General features: G+C 40.4%; 4 protein-coding genes across 4 annotated transcripts; all 4 read right to left on the bottom strand.

The window, feature by feature from the left end:
- Positions 1–3507: 3507 nt before the first annotated feature.
- Positions 3508–6784, bottom strand: LOC110971865 (extracellular calcium-sensing receptor-like). The gene is made up of 6 exons (XM_051958297.1): positions 6530–6784; positions 5587–6399; positions 5276–5503; positions 5013–5136; positions 4667–4880; positions 3508–3565 (listed from the first exon to the last, which is right to left on the bottom strand). Exons 1-6 carry the CDS (start codon positions 6782–6784, stop codon positions 3508–3510), a joined length of 1692 nt encoding a protein of 563 aa, XP_051814257.1.
- A 587-nt stretch (positions 6785–7371) lies between these two features.
- Positions 7372–11429, bottom strand: LOC127536793 (extracellular calcium-sensing receptor-like). Its single transcript, XM_051958056.1, has 5 exons — positions 11151–11429; positions 10194–10988; positions 9839–10066; positions 9593–9692; positions 7372–8899 (listed from the first exon to the last, which is right to left on the bottom strand). The coding sequence occupies exons 1-5, from the start codon at positions 11412–11414 to the stop codon at positions 7983–7985; spliced, it is 2304 nt and encodes a 767-aa protein (XP_051814016.1). The 5' UTR covers positions 11415–11429; the 3' UTR covers positions 7372–7982.
- Positions 11430–12239: 810 nt separating this feature from the next.
- On the bottom strand, positions 12240–16980 carry LOC127536894 (extracellular calcium-sensing receptor-like). Its single transcript, XM_051958298.1, is given in 6 exon segments — positions 12240–12421; positions 12424–13146; positions 15076–15199; positions 15448–15573; positions 16157–16495; positions 16663–16980. Coding segments are annotated over 6 exon segments (1812 nt in total).
- A 779-nt stretch (positions 16981–17759) lies between these two features.
- On the bottom strand, positions 17760–22844 carry LOC127536895 (extracellular calcium-sensing receptor-like). Its single transcript, XM_051958299.1, has 6 exons — positions 22636–22844; positions 21265–21559; positions 20761–21099; positions 20052–20177; positions 19679–19802; positions 17760–18667 (listed from the first exon to the last, which is right to left on the bottom strand). The coding sequence occupies exons 1-6, from the start codon at positions 22842–22844 to the stop codon at positions 17760–17762; spliced, it is 2001 nt and encodes a 666-aa protein (XP_051814259.1).
- Between the last annotated feature and the right edge of the window lie 719 nt (positions 22845–23563).

Consider the following 23563-nt stretch of genomic DNA (forward strand, 5'->3'; position numbering starts at 1 on the left):
CCATGCTCTCATGTTCATGGACCTACTGCTTTACAATGAGAAGCATATGAAGTAAGCGTCCCAAAGAAGGAGAAAAAAGAGGGCATGGTAGAGCGATCTAAGAGTTTGCACGAGAAACATTCACAAAATATGTATTGTTTATGTATTATTTCTTTGATATTATGTTAAACTGAACATTTTGGGAGATGTCAGAGGTACGGAGGTCAAAATAAGAGGTGACAGTGACAGTATTAAAGCTATAGATTACATATCTGATCCTGAACAAGTTCAGTGTCAAGTTGGTCTCGTCACTTCTTAAACAATTATATCGTGACTCTCAGCTGTATGGTGTGGTCACCCCGATGCTGGGGCAGAACAATTAATATCTGTTTTGATGCTGCAAAACTTCAAATGTCAAGATGGAAGAGATATTTCTTCAGTGGCAAATCATTAGGTTCTGCCTCGAGTTGAAATTCATGTAATAATTTGATTCCTTCTTTTTTAATTTAGATATTTTGTTGTTATTTTGTTGTTTGTCATGAGGCAAAACTTTCATTTCACTTCATTTCAGTGTTGTAGTGCTTCATGTGTGGGGTCATGTAGGCCTGATGTACTACACAAATCCACTTATGGAGGATGAGTTACACTGGAAATTCAAAATTTATAAATCATAAAATTGCACAATATCGTTCAGCTCTTACAGACAGGATGTTAATATATTGAAATACATGTAAGATTTTGGCCTTCACAGTTTTTCGGGGCTGTCTACCAAAAGGAGTGAGACAATAGATTGTAAATATATATATTTTTTGTTTGCTTTTTAAAAATTATTTATTATTTTGCTATGCCAAACAGTTCAATTTGATTTCTTCTGGGGTAAAAACTGGTCAGTACACTTGAGATCACAGCTAACAGAAAAACAACATAACAAGAAAGGATGTGAGGGAGGGCGAGATCAAAACAGAGCCTTAATTGAAATAACATCCAACAATTACATGTTGTGACAAAGGTGTTAATTAATGTTGGCCCTATTTTTTTCCACTTGAAGCAACGTGCCACCTGTTGTTCCTGTTGTTGTGTAAAAGGATGAAGCAATCTCTTGCAATGTTTACTCTCCTGTGTCTGCTTTTCGCTGCAGCTGTCCCATTGGAGTCAAGCCACTGGGTAATACAGTCGTGCTTGCAACAGATGGGGACTTATTTACCTTCCACTGTTTTTCTTCTGGCTTGTTTTGAGTTTGCATTTGTGTAGCTCTTTTTTTCATGATGTATTTGAACTTCAGAGTAGCAGTGTCATCTGATTTGGTTTACTTGCAGCCGGCCCCCTATCTGTTTTGAGTAGTGTTATCATACATTACATACATTCCCAGGTAATCTGCTTTTACTGTATTATTCATTAACATACAGATAGTCAGTTAGAGATTTGTAGCAATTTTAGCTACTTGTAAGTGCAGCATTTCACCAAGAACCTGCACTCCATCTACTAGGCTGCTCCTGTATCTAATTCAAAACCACATTTCCGTATCTGTATGTTTTGCACACCTAACCTTAGCCTGCACCTCGGCCTGCGTTGGTGAGATGCAGGCCACAAAAGTTCATCTGCAGTCTGCCATTTTCGTCAATACCATCATAAAAGTAGCATCATAACCCCTCGACAGTTCATGGCCTGAATACAAGTGAATGTTTTGCCGCTGTTTTCAGCTGCGTAGTTTCATTATGAGTCAACTTATATATTTTGAAAGGACAAAGACTTGAGATCCAAGCATTTAGACACTTTAAGATGCAAATATTACAACAACTGTAGCAGGAGCAGCAGCAGCAGCAGCAGTAGTTTTTTACTCTGTAAGAAGAGTGTGCACACAATATATTGTCATTGTCTTCTAGTGAGGGGTTAAGGAAACACTTCTTGTATTATTTTAAAGTATTTAATTACTTTATTTCCATTCCACGTTCCCTTTATGAGCTATTGTGTTTTAGTTTTCCAGATTCACTTTAAAGTCGTTGGTGTAAGACAGTTGAGGAGTCCAGCTACGAGTGTTGAGCACAATCACCCACAATTTGGAATGAATCTAGCAAGCTCCGTATAAGATACTACAAAATAAAATAGATATCACAGAAATATCAGCCATATTTTGGTTTTTTTTGGGCACCTAAAATGTTGAATACCAAAACAGAAAGATTACTGGACTTTAAGAGAAAACCTTTTTTTGTGGATTTTAAGAGGCAGACAAAATCCCACTTCTTGTTGAAATCTTTTCACTGCAGCTCATAAAGGAAACACGGTATAAAGATTGACTGCTGTGCACACTACTGAAAATATCTGGGGTAGACAAGTGAGGCCTGGTTTGAGTGTTCATCGAGGTAAGACATCAGCTCATTTGCTGGAAATTCTCTGGACAAAAATATGTTCTAATCACACAGGGGCTCAATCAGACATTATATAGGCTTTACATGAGGGTGCTGGCTGTGTAAAGTCTGTTTAATGTCCAGTCCAACTGTTTTGGACATTTGTATTCTCACTTACAACTCCTCTTAATGTGTAGATACAACACGGTCTCACGGGGATTCGTGAAACTGTTACGTAAATTTTTTGTTTCTTTTTCGTGCGCACCAACACGATTTCGTCATGTTTTTCGTGCCGCTCACCACGAAATGTTTTTCGTGTTGCTCACAACGAAACCTGCTGTGGTAATCACATCTGAAAGTGGTTTATACCGGCGGATTCATGACGATCTAAGCTGTCCATCGGCGTATACTGCTTGTGTGATCGTGTTTGCGGCCGCCGGCCGCCGGACATTCTTTAAATTCCTATGCAAATTGGTAAGTGTACCACCGGGTTATGGTTAGGTTATGGTTAGGTTATGGTTAGGGTTATGGTTAAGGTTATGGTTAGGGACGATGTCATGCAAAATATAGCGTTGGATTCGCCATGGTTTTACATTAAAAATATAATACACACATTCGTTTGAAATACGTTCTGGGTGGCACGAAAAGTCCGCCGTTTAAAATACATTGGTGTGCATTTCGTGGTGAGCGGCACGAAAAACATGACGAAATCGTGTTGGTGCGCACGAAACCGAAACAAAAATTTACGTAACAGTTTCACGAATCCTCGTGAGATCGGGCTGGTAGATAAGCTCAGGGCTGCAGTCCTTATGTGAAAACAACTGCAAAAATCGAGTCATGCTTATATCACTAAATCAGAATTACTACGGTTTAGAATCATGTTTGCATATTTGCATAAAATGAGCATTGTAGATTGTGACCTCTATCTTTTACACCATAACTGCATTGCAGGACCTTTTGCTTTGATGAGAGGGAATATTATGAGGGACCAATAACTCCCTTTCAAGGTGCTTATGTGATTTTTGTACTATGTGAACCCACCTTTCAATCCAATACGATTGGAAGCAGTCGCAGCAGTATCTTAAGTGACTGATATTATGTTTTGTGCTTCATTTTTGTACACTAAACCTTGCATTTCGGAAGAAAATAACTGTGGGACAGACATAAAAATTATGAAATGACATCAAGGTACAGTTTTCTCTTGAGCCAATAGGTATTTTCTCCATTGTTTTCTTTTTTTTCTTTCCAGTATGGAGCACTAGTTAAACTATGTCAATTTCTCAAATTAGAAATATCTGTGCTGTATCAAAGATCTTATTTATTTCTTAACTGTCACTACATTTTTAAAAGTAAAAATGTTTTCAGAGTTGGGGCAGCTAATTTCACCTTGAGGATACATTTGTGATTGTAGGTGGGGCTGTGCTTATGTACAATATTCTCTTTTGAGCTCTTTTCTATTTGCAGTTGTGAGTTTGTGCAAAGGTGAACAAATACATAAGAGAAAAAACTTTACAACATGTAATAAAAATTTATTCACTGTGTCAAGAATCATACACTGTACTACAAAAGTGTGAGCACAGATGACAGCTCAGTCACAAAAGGAACATTGCACAAAATAACCAAAACATCTAAACTGTTAATAATGTATATCGCTATTTGATGTCTTTCCCATTATGTGCTTCTTAGTGTTCTGCTCTGGTCTAAACAAAATAATGAAGCATTTTGGCAGAAAAATGCAGAAAAGTAGACCATAACTGGAGGCCAGAATAGCAAATATCTCCACAGCTACAGTGAACTTTCCAGGAGAGCTGACATATGCTGGGATAAATGCGGTCCACACTGCACAGAATATCAACATGCTGAAAGTGATGAATTTAGCTTCATTGAAATTATCAGGCAGCTTTCGAGCCAGAAAAGCAATTATAAAACATAACACAGCGAGAAGTCCTATGTATCCCAGAACAGCGCAGTAACCGATTGCTGTGCCAAAATCACACTCTAAAATGATTCTGTCCTTAAACAGCAGCATGTTCATGAGAGGAAAGGGAGGAGTGATTGTTAGCCAAAGGATGCAAATCAAAACCTGTACAAGAGAAAATGCCAAAACACTGAGTCTCTGTTGTGCAGGTCCGAACCATTTCATCATATTACTGCCTGGAAGTGTAGCCTTAAAGGCCATCAACACCACTATCGTTTTCCCCAGAACACAAGAGATGCAGAGGGCGAAGGTGATGCCGAACGCTGTGTGTCTCAGCATGCAGGACCACTCAGAGGGCCGACCGATGAAGGTCAGAGAGCACATGAAGCACAGAGTTAAAGAGAAGAGCAGCAGGAAGCTCAGCTCTGAGTTGTTGGCTCGTACTAGAGGAGTTTCTCTGTGGCAGTAGAACACTAGGGTTGTGATGAGAGTTAGAAAAACTCCCAGCAAAGAAAATAGCACAAGCAATGTTCCCAGAATTTCATTATACGCGAGGAATTCTATTGCTTTGGGGATGCAGGCATCTCTTCGTTTGTTGGACCAGAACTCTGGTGGGCATTTCAGACAGATAATTGAATCTGTGAAATGAAAAATAAGACAGGGAATTATGGAGCAGAAATAGATTTCAACAGTGAATAATTAAAACTGCTTCTCTGATTTTCTTTTTCACTTTCCATCAGGTGTACACCACTGGTGTGCTGTTTATCTACCTGTTAAATTGGTGATCTCTCCTGCCGGGCAGGGTATGCAATCATAACAGCAGACTGGTTTTCCTTTCTGGAGGACTTTGTGAGTTCCCGGGAGACACTTCTCACTGCAAACTGACACAGGCACCTTCGACACACACATGAGAATAATGTATGCAAGTTGTATGTGCCTTTAAATCCACATGTAGAAATAATACAAGTCAACTTTGTCATAAAGAAGCAATTGTTTTCAGTAAATCTGTAAGGAGAACTCCAAACCGCTTTACCTCAGGCAGCCCATTTCCCCAAACAACTGGGATACTGTTCATGACAAACTGGTGACTGTCTGGAAGAGAAGCATCATAAATGCCAAGTGTTTTTCCTTCCATGGTTCCTCTGCTTGCAATCTGTAAATTAACAAGTTCATATCTCGCCGGTGAGTCTCCATTTTCGTCAAAATAAACTCTTTCCCCCTCCCTGGTTGTGAAATTTACAGTGTGAAGATATTGCAAGACCTAGAACAAAATTACATAGGGATTAGATGCACAGATTTTTGCTATGTTTTCATTCTGTCACTATCATCTGGTTAGTTTCTCACCTGCCACGGTTGGATGTGTCTGATACCAGCACAGCTCCTGTTAGGAAAGGCCCCTTTACCTCCATCACATTTGATCAGGTTGTCAAGAGCGTGAGCCACTGCGTAAACTGATTTGTAGACGTTATTAGTGAATCTGAGCTCAGACACATCAGTGAACTTTGATTCAACATTTTGCAGGCTCTCAAAGCCGCTACATGGCTGTTTCTGTGGGTTTGCAGTTTGATTCAGAGAGCAATCAAACACATCTTCCCAGAAGTCTCTGACAAACTGACTTTCAGGGAACTGTGAGGGGTGGAGCTGTCTCAGATACTCTCCCAGCCTGGGGATCTCAGCTTTGGTGATGGTGAAGCCCAGCGAGCCCACCAGGATGCTGTGTCCCTCACTGTCAGTCAGAGAGTGATCTGTGATCCAGGCGTCACTGCCGATCCACTGCAGACCTGTAACGTTCTGTTTGTACAGCGCAGCTGCCAGCAGCTTAATTTCTCTGTGAGACATAAAAGCTACTATCACTTTGGAAGTGGAGAGCTTAATGATCTGTGTTATTCTCTGCAGAGTTTCAGGTGGATCCGACGAGGAAAGTGCTTCAGAATACTCAACGCACACTCCGTATTCTTGTGCTGTTCGGATAAATGCTGCTATGCCATTGAAGCCATACTCATTATCCACAGCTAAAGCCCCAACCCAGGTCCAGCCAAAGTGCCTGACCAGCTTTGCCAGCGCTCGGCTTTGGTAGTAGTCACTGGGAATAGTTCTGAAAAAAGTGGGATACTCTTTTCTGTTGCTCAGACAGGCACAGGTGGCAAAGTGGCTGATCTGCAAAGAGACATACAAACATATGACAAAGCAAACAGAACCATTGTTGCATGTGGTGGTTATACCTTTGCAGAAAAGAGCAAAATAGCACACTTTAACTAGCTTAATTTACCCTCCTTCTTTGACTTACCACAGGTATTTGAAACCTTCCAACAACCCGTGCAAATGCAATAGTCGGTCTTGATCCTGAATGCCCCAGGATAGCTTGGACTGTTTCTGATTTAGTGCAGTTCTCATCACTGAATTCTTCCTTTAATCCACTCATCAGCGCCAGGCCAGCTCTCAGGATGTCCATGGTTCCACAGTTACCATAAATCTTGTAGCCGAGTTTAACATTAGACAGCATTTCAGGATTTCTGTTGATTTCATTTATAGCAAAGATCATTGCTTGAGCAAATTTGAATTCTCTAAAGTTGAAGCTGGGAGAGAATGAAATGATATATGTTCATGGTAAAGATACAACAAAGCAAAATACACAGACACACTTAAATCACTTAAAAAATAAAAAACAATACACACTTTTTGCATTTTCTGACTTTTGGAATTGTCTGAAATGTGTTAACTACATAGTCCTGCCCTGTGCGAAATGAAAAAATGCCTCCAATAAGCAGATGACCATCCTGGAAGAGTTCAGGTGGTTGTGAAAAGCCCTGCAGTCGACACACAGAATCTCCCTTCTCCATCAGTAGAGCCAAGAAGAGCAGCCTCAGTGAAGGCATCGCTCTGCTCTGCTCTGAAGGTCAGTACAGTCAGCTCCACATCTCACGGCATCAGAGCTTTATACACGTTCAACAACAGGTGCAGAAGTTGTCATGGTTGAACTCGGCCTCAGGAGATGAACCAAACAAAATAAGCCAAACATGTTTTTGTCTGTGAAAGCGTGTTTATTATTATTCTTTGGTTACAATTTATTATCTGTATTATACAGTGTAAAATGTAAAGTAATTTGAATATAGGCTGGTGTATTTACATTATCAGTTAAAGTTGTCTTTAATATAGTACTAGATGCTGCTTTTTCGATATCAGATTACAAAATCCATTCTAGTAGTAAAAGACATATCTTTAAGTAACTGAGGATAAGTCTGTACTTGACAGTCTGGTTAACTTTCTGAAACGCAAGCTCAGTCCACTTTCTGTCGCATTTTAACTCACTGTGGGCTTATTTTTCACTGCAACCTCAAATTGTGCACCTCTATGGAATCAACACAAACTTGGCTAGAAGTAGAGCAAACTCAAAAATGTCTTGCTTGCAGGAAAAGAAAATTAAGTGCCCACATGTGCTACTATAAAGGAAAAAATGGAAGCTCGACATACTATACATGTTTCACTGTTTATATTTGTAATTTGTTTCGATATGCGTTGCTTCTGCTCTGATAACACAGCCTGCAGTTCAAATGAAGAGTCCCTAATTTTTGAGGACAGTTGGCTTCCCATTTGCAACAGGGATGTCAGATTTTTTTTTCATATGATCTTGTGCACATGGTTTATTTTACATGCCTGGGAGTTGTGGGGCTCAGAGGGTTAGCAAACTATTATGAAAAAGTGTCCATGGCACTAAAATTCCTTTATCACTACATTGTTTTTCAGAAAGATTTTCTTGGCCCATTCCCCATCATATTCTTTTTCGTATTCTTCTCTGGTCTCAGTAAGATGATGTAACATTTGGGGATAAAGATGCAAATTAAAAGTCCAAAACTGGAGGCCAGAATAGCAAATATCTCTACAGCAACACTGAACTTCCCAGGAGAGCTGACATACGCTGGGATAAAAGTGATCCACACTGCACAGAATATCAACATGCTGAAGGTGATGAATTTGGCCTCATTAAAATTATCAGGCAGCTTTCGAGCCAGAAAAGCACAAATGAAACATAACATGGCCAGAAGTCCGATGTACCCAAGCACGGCCCAGAAGCCAACAGCTGAGCCCAGAGCACACTCCAAGATGATTTTGTCCTTAAATTCCTGAAAGTTCACTGATGGAAAAGGAGGAGAAATGATTAACCAGAGGATACAAATGATCATCTGTATAAGAGTGAGTCCCAGAACACTGAGTCTCTGCTGTGCAGGCCCGAACCATTTCATCACATTGCTGCCTGGAAGAGTCGCCCTGAAGGCCATCAAAACCACCATGGTTTTCCCCAGAACACAAGAGATGCAGAGGACGAAGGTGATGCCGAACGCTGTGTGTCTCAGCATGCAGGACCACTCAGAGGGCCGACCGATGAAGGTCAGAGAGCACAGGAAGCACAGAGTTAAAGAGAAGAGCAGCAGGAAGCTCATCTCTGAGTTGTTGGCCCTGACGATTGGAGTTTTTCTGTTTTTGAAGAAAATATAAGCCACAAGTGCAGTCATGCATGTTCCAAATAAAGACGCTGTAGTGAGCAGAGCTCCCATAATTTCTTCAAATGACAGAAACACCGCCTCCTTCTTTATACAGGCATCTCTTCTGTTATTTGACCAGAATTCAGGAGGACATCTGGTACAGGTGACAGAATCTGAAAATGAATATTGGAGCAGATGTTAGATTTGCTGAGTGGATTCATCTCATACTTCTGTGTTTGCATCTATGTTATCCATGCAATACTCATGCAAAAGTATCTCCAGACATGATACTGTGACAAAAATTCAAATAGGACCATTTTTTGATCATTGTGAATGAGGTCAGTTTCATTATTAGATATCTCGGGCAACTATTGTGCATTGTTAGGGCCACACTGTAAGAATCCTGGGGAGTTGAATTTTCAAATGGGGGGGTGGGGGGTTGGGGGGGTGGATACATTATCTTGGGTTTTGTGTATTCTGGGTTGCTAAAGAACCAGGGTGTGTGAATAATGAGTATTGCTTGAAAAAACAAATCTCACAAAACATTCACAGACAAAACAAAACAAATTGCACTCATCTCTCTCCTCCTCTCCAATGATATTTCCATTCAAAAACAAATGTGGGCAGAAATTTCAAATCAAATTATTTCTTCACATGCAGCTGAACCTTGACTTGAAGTTCTTTGGTGTGTATAATTTAATCTGGCAAGTTCTGAAACTCTGTTTGGTATATTTGCAGAAGAGATACAGCATAATCTTCACATAATTATATGATGGAATTTATCCATGCAACTGGCTTGGTGTGCTACATTACTCTCAGATCCTTTCAATAAAAAATTACTAAACCTGTGATGTTGCTGATTTCTCCCTCTGCACATCTTGCGCAGTCATAACAGCAGACTGGTTTTCCTTTCTGGAGAACCTTTCGAGTTCCTGGGGGACATTTCTCACTGCAAACTGACTCAGGCACCTGCATGAGCAAAAACAATAGAGAAAAATGGATGTTGTTTTTACAAGCCTCTCATAAATTTTGATGCATCAGAAGTGAATATTACAGAGGAACAAATCAATTTTAAAAGTTTAAATATCTAATACAGTAATCACTCGACAGCTTACCTGCTGTGAGTTCTGCGCCCAAATTAAAGATGTATTCTGCAGATTGAGCTGTTTGTCTGCAGGTAATGATGCATCATAAAGACCAACGCTGACAAAGTCCACAATTCCTTTTTCTCTGGGCTGCCAGTTTATGATTTCATACTTTGCTGCAGGATCTCCATTCTCATTAAAGTAGACCTCATCTCCGTCTTTTGTTTTGAAGTGAATCGTTTGTATGTGCTGCAAAATCTAAGAAGATGTGTGCTCATTCAGGTAATTACTTCAAAAGCACAAAGACACAATGCACCAACTATAATGTAGTTTTTTCAATGTTACTCAGTGTCAGAGTTAATATTTCAATTGCCATCTAGCTCACCGTGATTGGATCTAGCTGTAAGTCCTTGTTGCATGTTTTGTTACAGCTGAGCGTGCTGTGAAGTGCATGAGCCACGGCATACACTCCCTTATAGACGTTGTTAAAGATCGGCATGAGTGACATGTCAGTGAAGCTGTTCTGAACTCCTGTCAGGTCTTCCTGTCCAGTACAGTCTCTCTGAATCTCTGCTGAGGACTTTGACTGATTGAATTTACAGCTAAATAATGTTTCCCAGAACTCTGTGAACATTTTATTATTTGACGAATTCAACGGCTTCACATTCATCATGAACGCCTTCAGGCCACTGACGTGTGCCTTGGGGATGGAAAGGCCGATGGCTCCATCTAGGATATGATATTTATCTGTTGCTGCTGTTTGGGAATCAAAGATCCAACCCTCGCTGCCAACCCACTGGTATCCTGTCAGGTTGTGGTGAGACAGCTCATGTATTAACACATCCATGTCCATGTGGGACAGGAACGCAACAATCACTCTAGAGGTTGAAGCCTTGATAATTTCAATTATCTTCTGTATCTTATCAGATGGATCTGTTCTAAAAAATGACACAGAGTACTCCAGACAGATGCCCAGCTGCTGTGCAGTCTCTATGAATGTAGCCATGCCATTATTGCCATAATCATCATTTGTTCTAATAGCTCCAACCCAAGTCCAACCAAAGTGCTTGACCAACTGGGCCAGAGCTCTGCTCTGGTAGTAGTCGCTGGGTATGGTTCTGAGGAAGGATGGGTACTTGGTTTTGTCACTGAGACAAGCACATGTGGCAAAGTGGCTGATCTACAGGAGAAAAAAAAGAATTGAAATGAAAAAGATAAATGTTATAAGATAAAGAATTATAATCGAAAACATTCACATAGTCATATTTGCCCCGAGGAGCTGTAAATATAGAATAATCATAATTTTTCACAAATATAGTTACATTTTGATCTATTTACCCACCACTGGTATGTGAAAGGGTCCAATGACAGTAGCTATTGCTGCACAGGGAGAGGAAGACGTTTCTCCTATTATGGCCTGCACTTGTGCAGGTTTGATACAAGGTTCCTCAGAGGGTGCAAACACAACTTCATTCCCATTAGCCAAAGCCAGAGTGACTCGTACACTTCTGGCAATGGAGCCACAAGTATCATAGATTTTGTATCCGAGAGAGACGCCAGGCAGCAGGTCTGTGCTGTTGTTTATCTCCTCAATGGCAAAAAGCATGGCCTGAGCAAACTGAAACTCTCTGAAATTCAAACTGGATTCAGACAGAAACAATCTGACTTGCATTAGTTTGCTCTTAAAATAGAGACAGTATTAAATGAAGCATTCACTGGTATTAATACACAAAAAGTAACACGCTGTAAATACAAACTGATTTTTATGTTGTATTTTACCTGGTGCATTCCAGTGGCAGAGGTTGTGCATGTAGCTCTCCTGTCTGTCCTTCCACCTGCTGTGAAAAGAAAACATTCCCCCCAAAATAATGTCTCCATCATTAAATAGTAGAGGGCTCTCAGAATCTCCTCTCTGCCTGCACACTGGCTCCTCAGCTCGAGACAACAACACCACCAGCAACAGCTGTAAAAGTGCCCAACCCTGCTCCGGCCACCTCTGTGTGGATGTCATGCTGTCAGAAAGAACTAAACCACTGGGTGGCATGACTTTTACCTTACTGTAAATGAAGACCTGCACTGCTATTTATACATTTTGGAGCAAAAAAATGTATATTTATAGAACAAGGTGGAGTAAGAGGAAGGCAAACTTTTATTAAAGATGTTTTGCATGAGCGTTATCATGCAATAACATACATTTAGAGATGAATTACCATGATTTAAAGATTTGTTTGGTTGAGTTTTCCAACTAAATGGTGTGTAACAAATAAATACTTTTGGGCCCATCAGAAACCTAAAAATTGAATGTTTTCTTTTCAGTTTTACAGGTTCTTGTTCTGACAAATTTTATCATGTTAGTAGTTGTTAAAAAACATATCATGCCTTTCATGGGTCTTGGTATTAAAATGCTTTTATCATTATATCATTTTAAGAATCATTTTCTTGGCCCATTCCCCATCATATTCTTTTTCGTATTCTTCTCTGGTCTCAGTAAGATGATGTAACATTTGGGGATAAAGATGCAAATTAAAAGTCCAAAACTGGAGGCCAGAATAGCAAATATCTCTACAGCAACACTGAACTTCCCAGGAGAGCTGACATACGCTGGGATAAAGTGATCCACACTGCACAGAATATCAACATGCTGAAGGTGATGAATTTGGCCTCATTAAAATTATCAGGCAGCTTTCGAGCCAGAAAAGCACAAATGAAACATAACATGGCCAGAAGTCCGATGTACCCAAGCACGGCCCAGAAGCCAACAGCTGAGCCCAGAGCACACTCCAAGATGATTTTGTCCTTAAATTCCTGAAAGTTCATTGATGGAAAAGGAGGAGAAATGATTAACCAGAGGATACAAATGATCATCTGTATAAGAGTGACTCCCAGAACACTGAGACTCTGCTGTGCAGGCCCGAACCATTTCATCACATTGCTGCCTGGAAGAGTCTCCCTGAAGGCCATCAAAACCACCATGGTTTTCCCCAGAACACAAGAGATGCAGAGGACGAAGGTGATGCCGAACGCTGTGTGTCTCAGCATGCAGGACCACTCAGAGGGCCGACCGATGAAGGTCAGAGAGCACAGGAAGCACAGAGTTAAAGAGAAGAGCAGCAGGAAGCTCAGCTCTGAGTTGTTGGCCCTGACGATTGGAGTTTTTCTGTTTTTGAAGAAAATATAAGCCACAAGTGCAGTCATGCATGTTCCAAATAAAGACGCTGTAGTGAGCAGAGCTCCCATAATTTCTTCAAATGACAGAAACACCGCCTCCTTCTTTATACAGGCATCTCTTCTGTTATTTGACCAGAATTCAGGAGGACATCTGGTACAGGTGACAGAATCTGAAAATGAATATTGGAGCAGATGTTAGATTTGCTGAGTGGATTTGTGTCAAATTTCAGTGAGGCAGCTTTTCTGTTAAAGCTCGTGTTCGGAGTTTCCGTTTGTTTTCAATTTATGTGTCATTTTTTAACAAAGCTTAAATGTGTTAGTCTCGTTCGATACTATAATATAATGTTATTATAACGCGATATGAAAATTTATTCCTGAGCTCCGCCTTCCTCTCATAGACCCCCATGTTATTCCAAAAAGCGCCGGTTGCTGCCGACCAATCAAGTTCGAGCTTCAGCTTTGTCATGCTGTCAATCAACGGTTACGCGCACAGCAAGCAAGCCCATGCAGAGGTGGGCGAGCTACGCACTACGCAACCGTGTGCACATTTGTTTTGCTTGTGGAGGAGAGAGCATCAGGGATCAGCAACTTCCCGAAAAGTTACCAATCCTATGGCTTGTCAGGCCAAGAGACTGCAGGACGTTTTTTGGCTCGGGGTGCTCGCCTCGCTCCCCGACCACGGCCTCCATAGCCCGCCTGACGGCTTCGTTTAGATGTCCAACCTCTGGAGGAAGATGTTGGGGCGTCTGGGACATACTCTTTGTCAGAGGAGTCATGCAATTCTGAACTCTAGATAGAAATAAATAAATAATGTAACACATATACACGCGTAAATGCACTAAGTTTGATAAACAACGTCATTGTGAGGGATACACGAGTGTAATCACATATTGAAACTTTACTAGTTCGTCCTAGCAGATTCATGTTATTTTGGTATTAGGAAAAGTTAGACTCAATACAGAATTCTAACATAATTCCTTTATTATTTACTAAATGTACTAAATGTAGAAGAGTGGAAAACAGCAAAACAGGCAAGATGCTGCAGCACTCCGGGCACTCCTTTCAGGTACTGCGCGTACACAAATAAAGGGGCCAAATCAGAGGGAGGGTGGGACCAACAGTGTTTTGGGAGACGCTGCGATTCAAACTCCAGACACGAGCTTTAATGTAACAATGATGTTACACAATTACCAGATGATAGACAACAGTGTTTTTTTCCAACCTGTTGCTCTGACTGTGAGCAAACTAAAGACTTATTGTTTTTGCTTTCATTTTCTTTTCATTTTCAAGGACAGTGCTCAAATCTGGTTGGAAATTTGACCGAGAAAACTGATTCCACAGGAGCAGCTGTGACAGATTCTCCCGTCAGTCAAAATGTCTTTTGGGAATGCAAATAACCAATATTTTGACTATTTCTTCTAACCATTTAAAGAATCCGGAATAGCTTTTTCATATTCTGCTTGTGCTTTCAAATTGTCTGCTTCATAAATTGAATAAACTAATAAATTCTTCATCACCAGCCGCTCCAAGTACAACTTTCTTTGCAAAATCAAAACCACATACAAGTTCAGTAACATAATTAGACATGTCAATAGCTGTTTGATACACTCATGCATTTTTTTCTTGAACATAAATGTGTTAAAGACACACTGGAAGAATACTGGGCAGTGGAGTGTTTAAGTCGGAAGAAAACAATGAATTACTCTGAGTTTCATGTATTCCTGGTTTCCCAATGAGTCAAGGTGTGTGTTTGGTGAATACTGCTTCAAGACATTTGGAAATGGAAACAAAGCAAACTGCATCAATCCCCATGAAGATATGTCTGTTTTAAAAAAAACAAAAAAAACAAACATAGACAGAAATCTCAGATCAAGTGATTTCTTCATGTGTGGTTAACTTCAGTTTGCAATTCAGCTGGTGTGTATTATTTCATTTAGCAATTCTTGAGACTTTAACATATTTGTAGACAAAAACATAAGAAAGTAATGATATAATTTTGACATCCTCATTCTTCCAAGTTTCTTACAATTGACATATGATCATGATAACATTGGTGTGCTACATTACAGCTCAGATCCTTTCAATAAATATTACTAAACCTGTCATGTTGCTGATTTCTCCCTCTGCACATCTTATGCAGTCATAACAGCAGACTGGTTTTCCTTTCTGGAGAACCTTTCGAGTTCCTGGGGGACATTTCTCACTGCAAACTGACACAGGCACCTGCATGAGCAAAAACAATAGAGAAAAATGGATGTTGTTTTTACAAGCCTCTCATAAATTTTGATGCATCAGAAGTGAATATTACAGAGGAACAAATCAATTTTAATAATATAAATATCTAATACAGTAATCACTCGACAGCTTACCTGCTGTGAGTTCTGTGCCCAAATTAAAGATGTATTCTGCAGATTGAGCTGTTTGTCTGCAGGTAATGATGCATCATAAAGACCAACGCTGACAAAGTCCACAATTCCTTTTTCTCTGGGCTGCCAGTTTATGATTTCATACTTTGCTGCAGGATCTCCATTCTCATTAAAGTAGACCTCATCTCCGTCTTTTGTTTTGAAGTGAATCGTTTGTATGTGCTGCAAAATCTAAGAAGATGTGTGCTCATTCAGGTAATTACTTCAAAAGCACAAAGACACAATGCACCAACTATAATGTAGTTTTTTCAATGTTACTCAGTGTCAGAGTTAATACTTTAATTGCCATCTAGCTCACCGTGATTGGATCTAGCTGTAAGTCCTTGTTGCATGTTTTGTTACAGCTGAGCATGCTGTGAAGTGCATGAGCCACGGCATACACTCCCTTATAGACGTTGTTAAAGATCGGCATGAGTGACATATCAGTGAAGCTGTTCTGAACTCCTGTCAGGTCTTCCTGTCCAGTACAGTCTCTCTGAATCTCTGCTGAGGACTTTGGCTGATTGAATTTACAGCTAAATAATGTTTCCCAGAACTCTGTGAACATTTTATTATTTGATGAATTCAGCGGCTTCACATTCATCATGAACGCCTTCAGACCACTGACGTGTGCCTTGGGGATGGAAAGGCCGATGGCTCCATCTAGGATATGATCTTTATCTGTTGCTGCTGTTTGGGAATCAAAGATCCAGGATTCACTGCCTACCCACTGGTATCCTGTCAGGTTGTGGTGAGACAGCTCATGTATTAACACATCCATGTCCATGTGGGACAGGAATGCAACAATCACTCTAGAGGTTGAAGCCTTGATAATTTCAATTATCTTCTGTATCTTGTCAGATGGATCTGTTCTAAAAAATGACACAGAGTACTCCAGACAGATGCCCAGCTGCTGTGCAGTCTCTATGAATGTAGCCATGCCATTATTGCCATAATCATCATTTGTTCTAATAGCTCCAACCCAAGTCCAACCAAAGTGCTTGACCAACTGGGCCAGAGCTCTGCTCTGGTAGTAGTCGCTGGGTATGGTTCTGAGGAAGGATGGGTACTTGGTTTTGTCACTGAGACAAGCACATGTGGCAAAGTGGCTGATCTACAGGAGAAAAAAATAATTGAAATGTAAAAGATAAATGCTATAAGATAAAGAATTATAATCGAAAACATTCACATAGTCATCTTTGCCCCGAGGAGCTGTAAAATATAGAATAATCATCAGTTTTTTCACAAATATAGTTACATTTTGATCTATTTACCCACCACTGGTATGTGAAAGGGTCCAATGACAGTAGCTATTGCTGTGGTAGGAGAGGAAGACGTTTCTCCTATTATGGCCTGCACTTGTGCAGGTTTGATACAAGGTTCCTCAGAGGGTGCAAACACAACTTCATTCCCATTAGCCAAAGCCAGAGTGACTCGTACACTTCTGGCAATGGAGCCACAAGTATCATAGATTTTGTATCCGAGAGAGACGCCAGGCAGCAGGTCTGTGCTGTTGTTTATCTCCTCAATGGCAAAAAGCATGGCCTGAGCAAACTGAAACTCTCTGAAATTCAAACTGGATTCAGACAGAAACAACATGACTTGCATTAGTTTGCTCTTAAAATAGAGACAGTATTAAATGAAGCATTCACTGGTATTAATACACAAAAAGTAACACGCTGTAAATACAAACTGATTTTTATGTTGTATTTTACCTGGTGCATTCCAGTGGCAGAGGTTTGTGCATGTAGCTCTCCTGTCTGTCCTTCCACCTGCTGTGAAAAGAAAACATTCCCCCCAAAATAATGTCTCCATCATTAAATAGTAGAGGGCTCTCAGAATCTCCTCTCTGCCTGCACACTGGCTCCTCAGCTCGAGACAACAACACCACCAGCAACAGCTGTAAAAGTGCCCAACCCTGCTCCGGCCACCTCTGTGTGGATGTCATGCTGTCAGAAAGAACTAAACCACTGGGTGGCATGACTTTTACCTTACTGTAAATGAAGACTTGCACTGCTATTTATACATTTTGGAGCAAAAAATATATATATTTATAGAACAAGGTGGAGTAAGAGGAAGGGCGTCATGGCAAACTTTTATTAAAGATGTTTTGCATGAGCGTTATCATGCAATAACATACATTTAGAGATGAATTACCATGATTTAAAGATTTGTTTGGTTGAGTTTTCCAACTAAATGGTGTGTAACAAATAAATACTTTTGGGCCCATCAGAAACCTAAAAATTGAATGTTTTCTTTTCAGTTTTACAGGTTCTTGTTCTGACAAATTTTATCATGTTAGTAGTTGTTAAAAAACATATCATGCCTTTCATGGGTCTTGGTATTAAAATGCTTTTATCATTATATCATTTTTAGAATCATTTTCTTGGCCCATTCCCCATCATATTCTTTTTCGTATTCTTCTCTGGTCTCAGTAAGATGATGTAACATTTGGGGATAAAGATGCAAATTAAAAGTCCAAAACTGGAGGCCAGAATAGCAAATATCTCTACAGCAACACTGAACTTCCCAGGAGAGCTGACATACGCTGGGATAAAGGTGATCCACACTGCACAGAATATCAACATGCTGAAGGTGATGAATTTGGCCTCATTAAAATTATCAGGCAGCTTTCGAGCCAGAAAAGCACAAATGAAACATAACATGGCCAGAAGTCCGATGTACCCAAGCACGGCCCAGAAGCCAACAGCTGAGCCCAGAGCACACTCCAAGATGATTTTGTCCTTAAATTCCTTAAAATTCATTGATGGAAAAGGAGGAGAAATGATTAACCAGAGGATACAAATGATCATCTGTATAAGAGTGACTCCCAGAACACTGAGTCTCTGCTGTGCAGGCCCGAACCATTTCATCACATTGCTGCCTGGAAGAGTCTCCCTGAAGGCCATCAAAACCACCATGGTTTTCCCCAGAACACAAGAGATGCAGAGGACGAAGGTGATGCCGAACGCTGTGTGTCTCAGCATGCAGGACCACTCAGAGGGCCGACCGATGAAGGTCAGAGAGCACAGGAAGCACAGAGTTAAAGAGAAGAGCAGCAGGAAGCTCAGCTCTGAGTTGTTGGCCCTGACGATTGGAGTTTTTCTGTTTTTGAAGAAAATATAAGCCACAAGTGCAGTCATGCATGTTCCAAATAAAGACGCTGTAGTGAGCAGAGCTCCCATAATTTCTTCAAATGACAGAAACACCGCCTCCTTCTTTATACAGGCATCTCTTCTGTTATTTGACCAGAATTCAGGAGGACATCTGGTACAGGTGACAGAATCTGAAAATGAATATTGGAGCAGATGTTAGATTTGCTGAGTGGATTTGTGTCAAATTTCAGTGAGGCAGCTTTTCTGTTAATGTAATAATGATGTTACACAATTACCAGGTGATAGACAAGAGTTTTTTTTCAACCTGTTGCTCTGACTGTGAGCAAACTAAAGACTTATTGTTTTTGCTTTCATTTCCTATCCATTTTCAAGGACAGTGCTCAAATCTGGTTGGAAATTTGGCTGAGAAAACTGATTCCACAGGAGCAGCTGTGACAGATTCTCCCGTCAGTCAAAATTTCTTTTGGGAATGCAAATAACCAATATTTTGACTATTTCTTCTAACCATTTAAAGAATCCGGAATAGCTTTTTCATATTCTGCTTGTGCTTTCAAATTGTCTGCTTCATAAATTGAATAAACTAATAAATTCTTCATCACCAGCCGCTCCAAGTAAAACTTTCTTTGCAAAATCAAAACCACATACAAGTTCAGTAACATAATTAGACATGTCAATAGCTGTTTGATACACTCATGCATTTTTTTCTTGAACATAAATGTGTTAAAGACACACTGGAAGAATACTGGGCAGTGGAGTGTTTAAGTCGGAAGAAAACAATGAATTACTCTGAGTTTCATGTATTCCTGGTTTCCCAATGAGTCAAGGTGTGTGTTTGGTGAATACTGCTTCAAGACATTTGGAAATGGAAACAAAGCAAACTGCATCAATCCCCATGAAGATATGTCTGTTTTAAAAAAACCAAAAAAAACAAACATAGACAGAAATCTCAGATCAAGTGATTTCTTCATGTGTGGTTAACTTCAGTTTGCAATTCAGCTGGTGTGTATTATTTCATTTAGCAATTCTTGAGACTTTAACATATTTGTAGACAAAAACATAAGAAAGTAATGATATAATTTTGACATCCTCATTCTTCCAAGTTTCTTACAATTGACATATGATCATGATAACATTGGTGTGCTACATTACAGCTCAAATCCTTTCAATAAATATTACTAAACCTGTCATGTTGCTGATTTCTCCCTCTGCACATCTTGTGCAGTCATAACAGCAAACAGGTTTTCCTTTCTGGAGAACCTTTCGAGTTCCTGGGGGACATTTCTCACTGCAAACTGACACAGGCACCTGCATGAGCAAAAACACAATGAGAAAAATGGATGTTGTTTTTACAAGCCTCTCATAAATTTTGATGCATCAGAAGTGAATACTACAGAGGAACAAATCAATTTTAATAATATAAATATCTAATACAGTAATCACTCGACAGCTTACCTGCTGTGAGTTCTGCGCCCAAATTAAAGACGTATTTTGCAGATTGAGCTGTTTGTCTGCAGGTAACGATGCATCATAAAGACCAACGCTGACAAAGTCCACAATTCCTTTTTCTCTGGGCTGCCAGTTTATGATTTCATACTTTGCTGCAGGATCTCCATTCTCATTAAAGTAGACCTCATCTCCGTCTTTTGTTTTGAAGTGAATCGTTTGTATGTGCTGCAAAATCTAAGAAGATGTGTGCTCATTCAGGTAATTACTTCAAAAGCACAAAGACACAATGCACCAACTATAATGTAGTTTTTTCAATGTTACTCAGTGTCAGAGTTAATACTTTAATTGCCATCTAGCTCACCGTGATTGGATCTAGCTGTAAGTCCTTGTTGCATGTTTTGTTACAGCTGAGCATGCTGTGAAGTGCATGAGCCACGGCATACACTCCCTTATAGACGTTGTTAAAGATCGGCATGAGTGACATATCAGTGAAGCTGTTCTGAACTCCTGTCAGGTCTTCCTGTCCAGTACAGTCTCTCTGAATCTCTGCTGAGGACTTTGACTGATTGAATTTACAGCTAAATAATGTTTCCCAGAACTCTGTGAACATTTTATTATTTGACGAATTCAGCGGCTTCACATTCATCATGAACGCCTTCAGGCCACTGACGTGTGCCTTGGGGATGGAAAGGCCGATGGCTCCATCTAGGATATGATCTTTATCTGTTGCTGCTGTTTGGGAATCAAAGATCCAGGATTCACTGCCTACCCACTGGTATCCTGTCAGGTTGTGGTGAGACAGCTCATGTATTAACACATCCATGTCCATGTGGGACAGGAATGCAACAATCACTCTAGAGGTTGAAGCCTTGATAATTTCAATTATCTTCTGTATCTTGTCAGATGGATCTGTTCTAAAAAATGACACAGAGTACTCCAGACAGATGCCCAGCTGCTGTGCAGTCTCTATGAATGTAGCCATGCCATTATTGCCATAATCATTATTTGTTCTAATAGCTCCAACCCAAGTCCAACCAAAGTGCTTGACCAACTGGGCCAGAGCTCTGCTCTGGTAGTAGTCGCTGGGTATGGTTCTGAGGAAGGATGGGTACTTGGTTTTGTCACTGAGACAAGCACATGTGGCAAAGTGGCTGATCTACAGGAGAAAAAAGAATTGAAATGTAAATGATAAATGCTATAAGATAAAGAATTAAAAGCTAAAACATTCACATAGTCATATTTGCACAGGGTAGCTGTAAAAATTAAGGATAATCATAATTTTTCACAAATATAGTTACATTTTGATCTATTTACCCACCACTGGTATGTGAAAGGATCCAATGACAGTAGCTATTGCTGTGGTAGGAGAGGAAGACGTTTCTCCTATTATGGCCTGCACTTGTGCAGGTTTGATACAAGGTTCCTCAGAGGGTGCAAACACAACTTCATTCCCATTAGCCAAAGCCAGAGTGACTCGTACACTTCTGGCAATGGAGCCACAAGTGTCATAGATTTTGTATCCGAGAGAGACGCCAGGCAGCAGGTCTGTGCTGTTGTTTATCTCCTCAATGGCAAAAAGCATGGCCTGAGCAAACTGGAAGTCTCTGAAATTCAAACTGGATTCAAACAGAAAGAATTTGAATTACATTAGTGTACTCTTAAATTAGAAACAATATTAAATGAAGCATTAACTGATATTTATGTTGTATTTCACCTGGTGCATTCCAGTGGCAGAGGTTTGTGCATGTAGCTCTCCTGTCTGTCCTTCCACCTGCTGTGAAAAGAAAACATTCCCCCCAAAATAATGTCTCCGTCCTTAAATAGTTGAGGGCTCTCAGGGTCCCCTCTCTGCCTGCACACTGGCTCCTCAGCTTGAGACAACACCACCACCAGCAACAGTTGTAAAAGTGCCCAACCCTGCTTTGGCCACCTCGGTGTGGATGCCATGCTGTCAGAAAGAACTAAACCACTGGGGGCGTGACTTGCACTGGTATTTATACATTTTGGAGCAGCATAAAAAATTATTCATAGAGCGAGGTGGGGTGAGAGGAAGGACAACGCGACAGGCGTTAATATATTCAATATATGATAAATGTATGATGTAATAATCGGTCCAATATTAATCTAATCTTTCTAAATGGACTGTGCAGAGAGCTGTATCCCCTATAAATTTAAAGTTGTGATATCGTGAACAAACTGTGTCATATTTGCAGATTCACTGGACACAGGACATTAGCATTCATTTAGAGACATGTTTGTTCATCCCTGATGAACACAAGCATAAATTCTACTCTATTTTGCTCCTGAGTGGAAAATCTGACTTTACGCTCCCGAATGCTTCATAATGTTTACTATCTTACTTGTTCTTTGACGTTTAGTGCTAGACTGGGACAGCTTATAGTGAGTGCCCCTATTAGATTACACACTGCTGTCGCTGAAAATGATGAAAATATAAAAGAAAAACTGAAAATACCAGTTTTTGTCATGAAACTAGGTGGGTGAACCTAAGCAGCAGGCGATAGACAGGCAGGTGGATTAATCAGGGTTTGATATTGTGTAAAATAACACAAAAAGTCCTCAGTGAGGGAGGCACGGGGAAATAACACAACGGGGAAAACTAAACTAAACCAAGGGCGACAGCGTGAGGCCGTGATGGGGCTAAACAAAACTAAACGGGGAAGAGGTGACTCACAAAGCAGTCCAGGGGGAGAACGGGAGACGAGGCGGGGATGAAGCGGATGGAAGTCGGTGGCCGAGCTGAGGCAGGAGCAGAGGAGCAGGCAGAATCAAGGCAGACAAGGGGGTGCAGAATGGAGGAGCGGTGATGAGAAGGCGAAGTAATCCAGACTGTCCAACAGTTGTGTGCTCGTGGCGGGGTGCAGCTCGTACGGCGTGTGGCATGGGGCATGAAGCATGAAACGATGATCCAGTAGTGGGAGCAGAGGAGAGCCAGGCTTTTATGCTGCGCTGATTGTGGATTTGCGCCTGGTGTACTTCCAGCACAGCTGCTCATCCTTAGCCTGACGAGCCAGAGCACAGGAGCAGGAGGGGGTGTGACAGTTTTAATTGTAAACTTCTGTATCACACAGACACTACCTCAGTGCACAACATCAGTCAGGATAGGAATGCAGTGAGACCCAGGAATAAAATGCTGTAGTTTTTTTTTAACATTTGCTGCTTTACATCTGACTCTTTAGAAGAAGAAAAAATAGTTAAATTTAATTTACGTTTACATTTTATGATGGGCTTTAGGTTGGAAAGAAACTGCTGAGCTGATTTGTGTCACATTGCCAGTCTATCCATAGTTCACATAAAATATAGATGAGAACAGCTTATTATTTTATTCATATTCACTGGCCTGAATGTGAATTCTGTCATTGCATTTTCAATGGCAACAGCCCCTGTTATACAGGGTCTGAAAAAATAAAGCCATTGTTGCTGTCAGTGATGAAGGGGTGGCCTCTGACATTCATACATAACTTTTATTGGACAGTTCTTATTTTTCATTGTGGCCTTTTGAACAAATCAGTGAATTCTAAAGAGCCAACTGAAATCACCAGTAGAATGTTTCAAGTCATAGTCTTCAGAATTTAAATGCAATACAAATCTAACAGCATGTT

Source organism: Acanthochromis polyacanthus, chromosome 13, assembly GCF_021347895.1.
Source record: "Acanthochromis polyacanthus isolate Apoly-LR-REF ecotype Palm Island chromosome 13, KAUST_Apoly_ChrSc, whole genome shotgun sequence".
In the NCBI taxonomy this organism is placed as follows: Eukaryota; Metazoa; Chordata; class Actinopteri; family Pomacentridae; genus Acanthochromis; species Acanthochromis polyacanthus.

What these genes read in the sequence shown, in the direction of transcription:
- LOC110971865 (XM_051958297.1), bottom strand. Translation starts at nt 6,784, where the DNA reads ATGATCTTTGCTATAAATGAAATCAACAGAAATCCTGAAATGCTGTCT. An exon ending in GACACATCCAACCGTGGCAG is followed by an intron (nt 5,504 to 5,586) that starts GTGAGAAACTAA and finishes ATTTTGTTCTAG; the next exon opens with GTCTTGCAATATCTTCACAC. An exon ending in AGAGATCACCAATTTAACAG is followed by an intron (nt 4,881 to 5,012) that starts GTAGATAAACAG and finishes TTCATTTCACAG; the next exon opens with ATTCAATTATCTGTCTGAAA.
- LOC127536793 (XM_051958056.1), bottom strand. Translation starts at nt 11,414, where the DNA reads ATGCTTTTTGCCATTGAGGAGATAAACAACAGCACAGACCTGCTGCCT. An exon ending in GACCCTTTCACATACCAGTG is followed by an intron (nt 10,989 to 11,150) that starts GTGGGTAAATAG and finishes TTTCTCCTGTAG; the next exon opens with ATCAGCCACTTTGCCACATG. An exon ending in GGGCGCAGAACTCACAGCAG is followed by an intron (nt 9,693 to 9,838) that starts GTAAGCTGTCGA and finishes TTGCTCATGCAG; the next exon opens with GTGCCTGAGTCAGTTTGCAG.
- LOC127536895 (XM_051958299.1), bottom strand. Translation starts at nt 22,844, where the DNA reads ATGCCACACGCCGTACGAGCTGCACCCCGCCACGAGCACACAACTGTT. An exon ending in TTGGATCCTTTCACATACCA is followed by an intron (nt 21,100 to 21,264) that starts GTGGTGGGTAAA and finishes TTTCTCCTGTAG; the next exon opens with ATCAGCCACTTTGCCACATG. An exon ending in AGAAATCAGCAACATGACAG is followed by an intron (nt 18,668 to 19,678) that starts GTTTAGTAATAT and finishes ATTCATTTTCAG; the next exon opens with ATTCTGTCACCTGTACCAGA.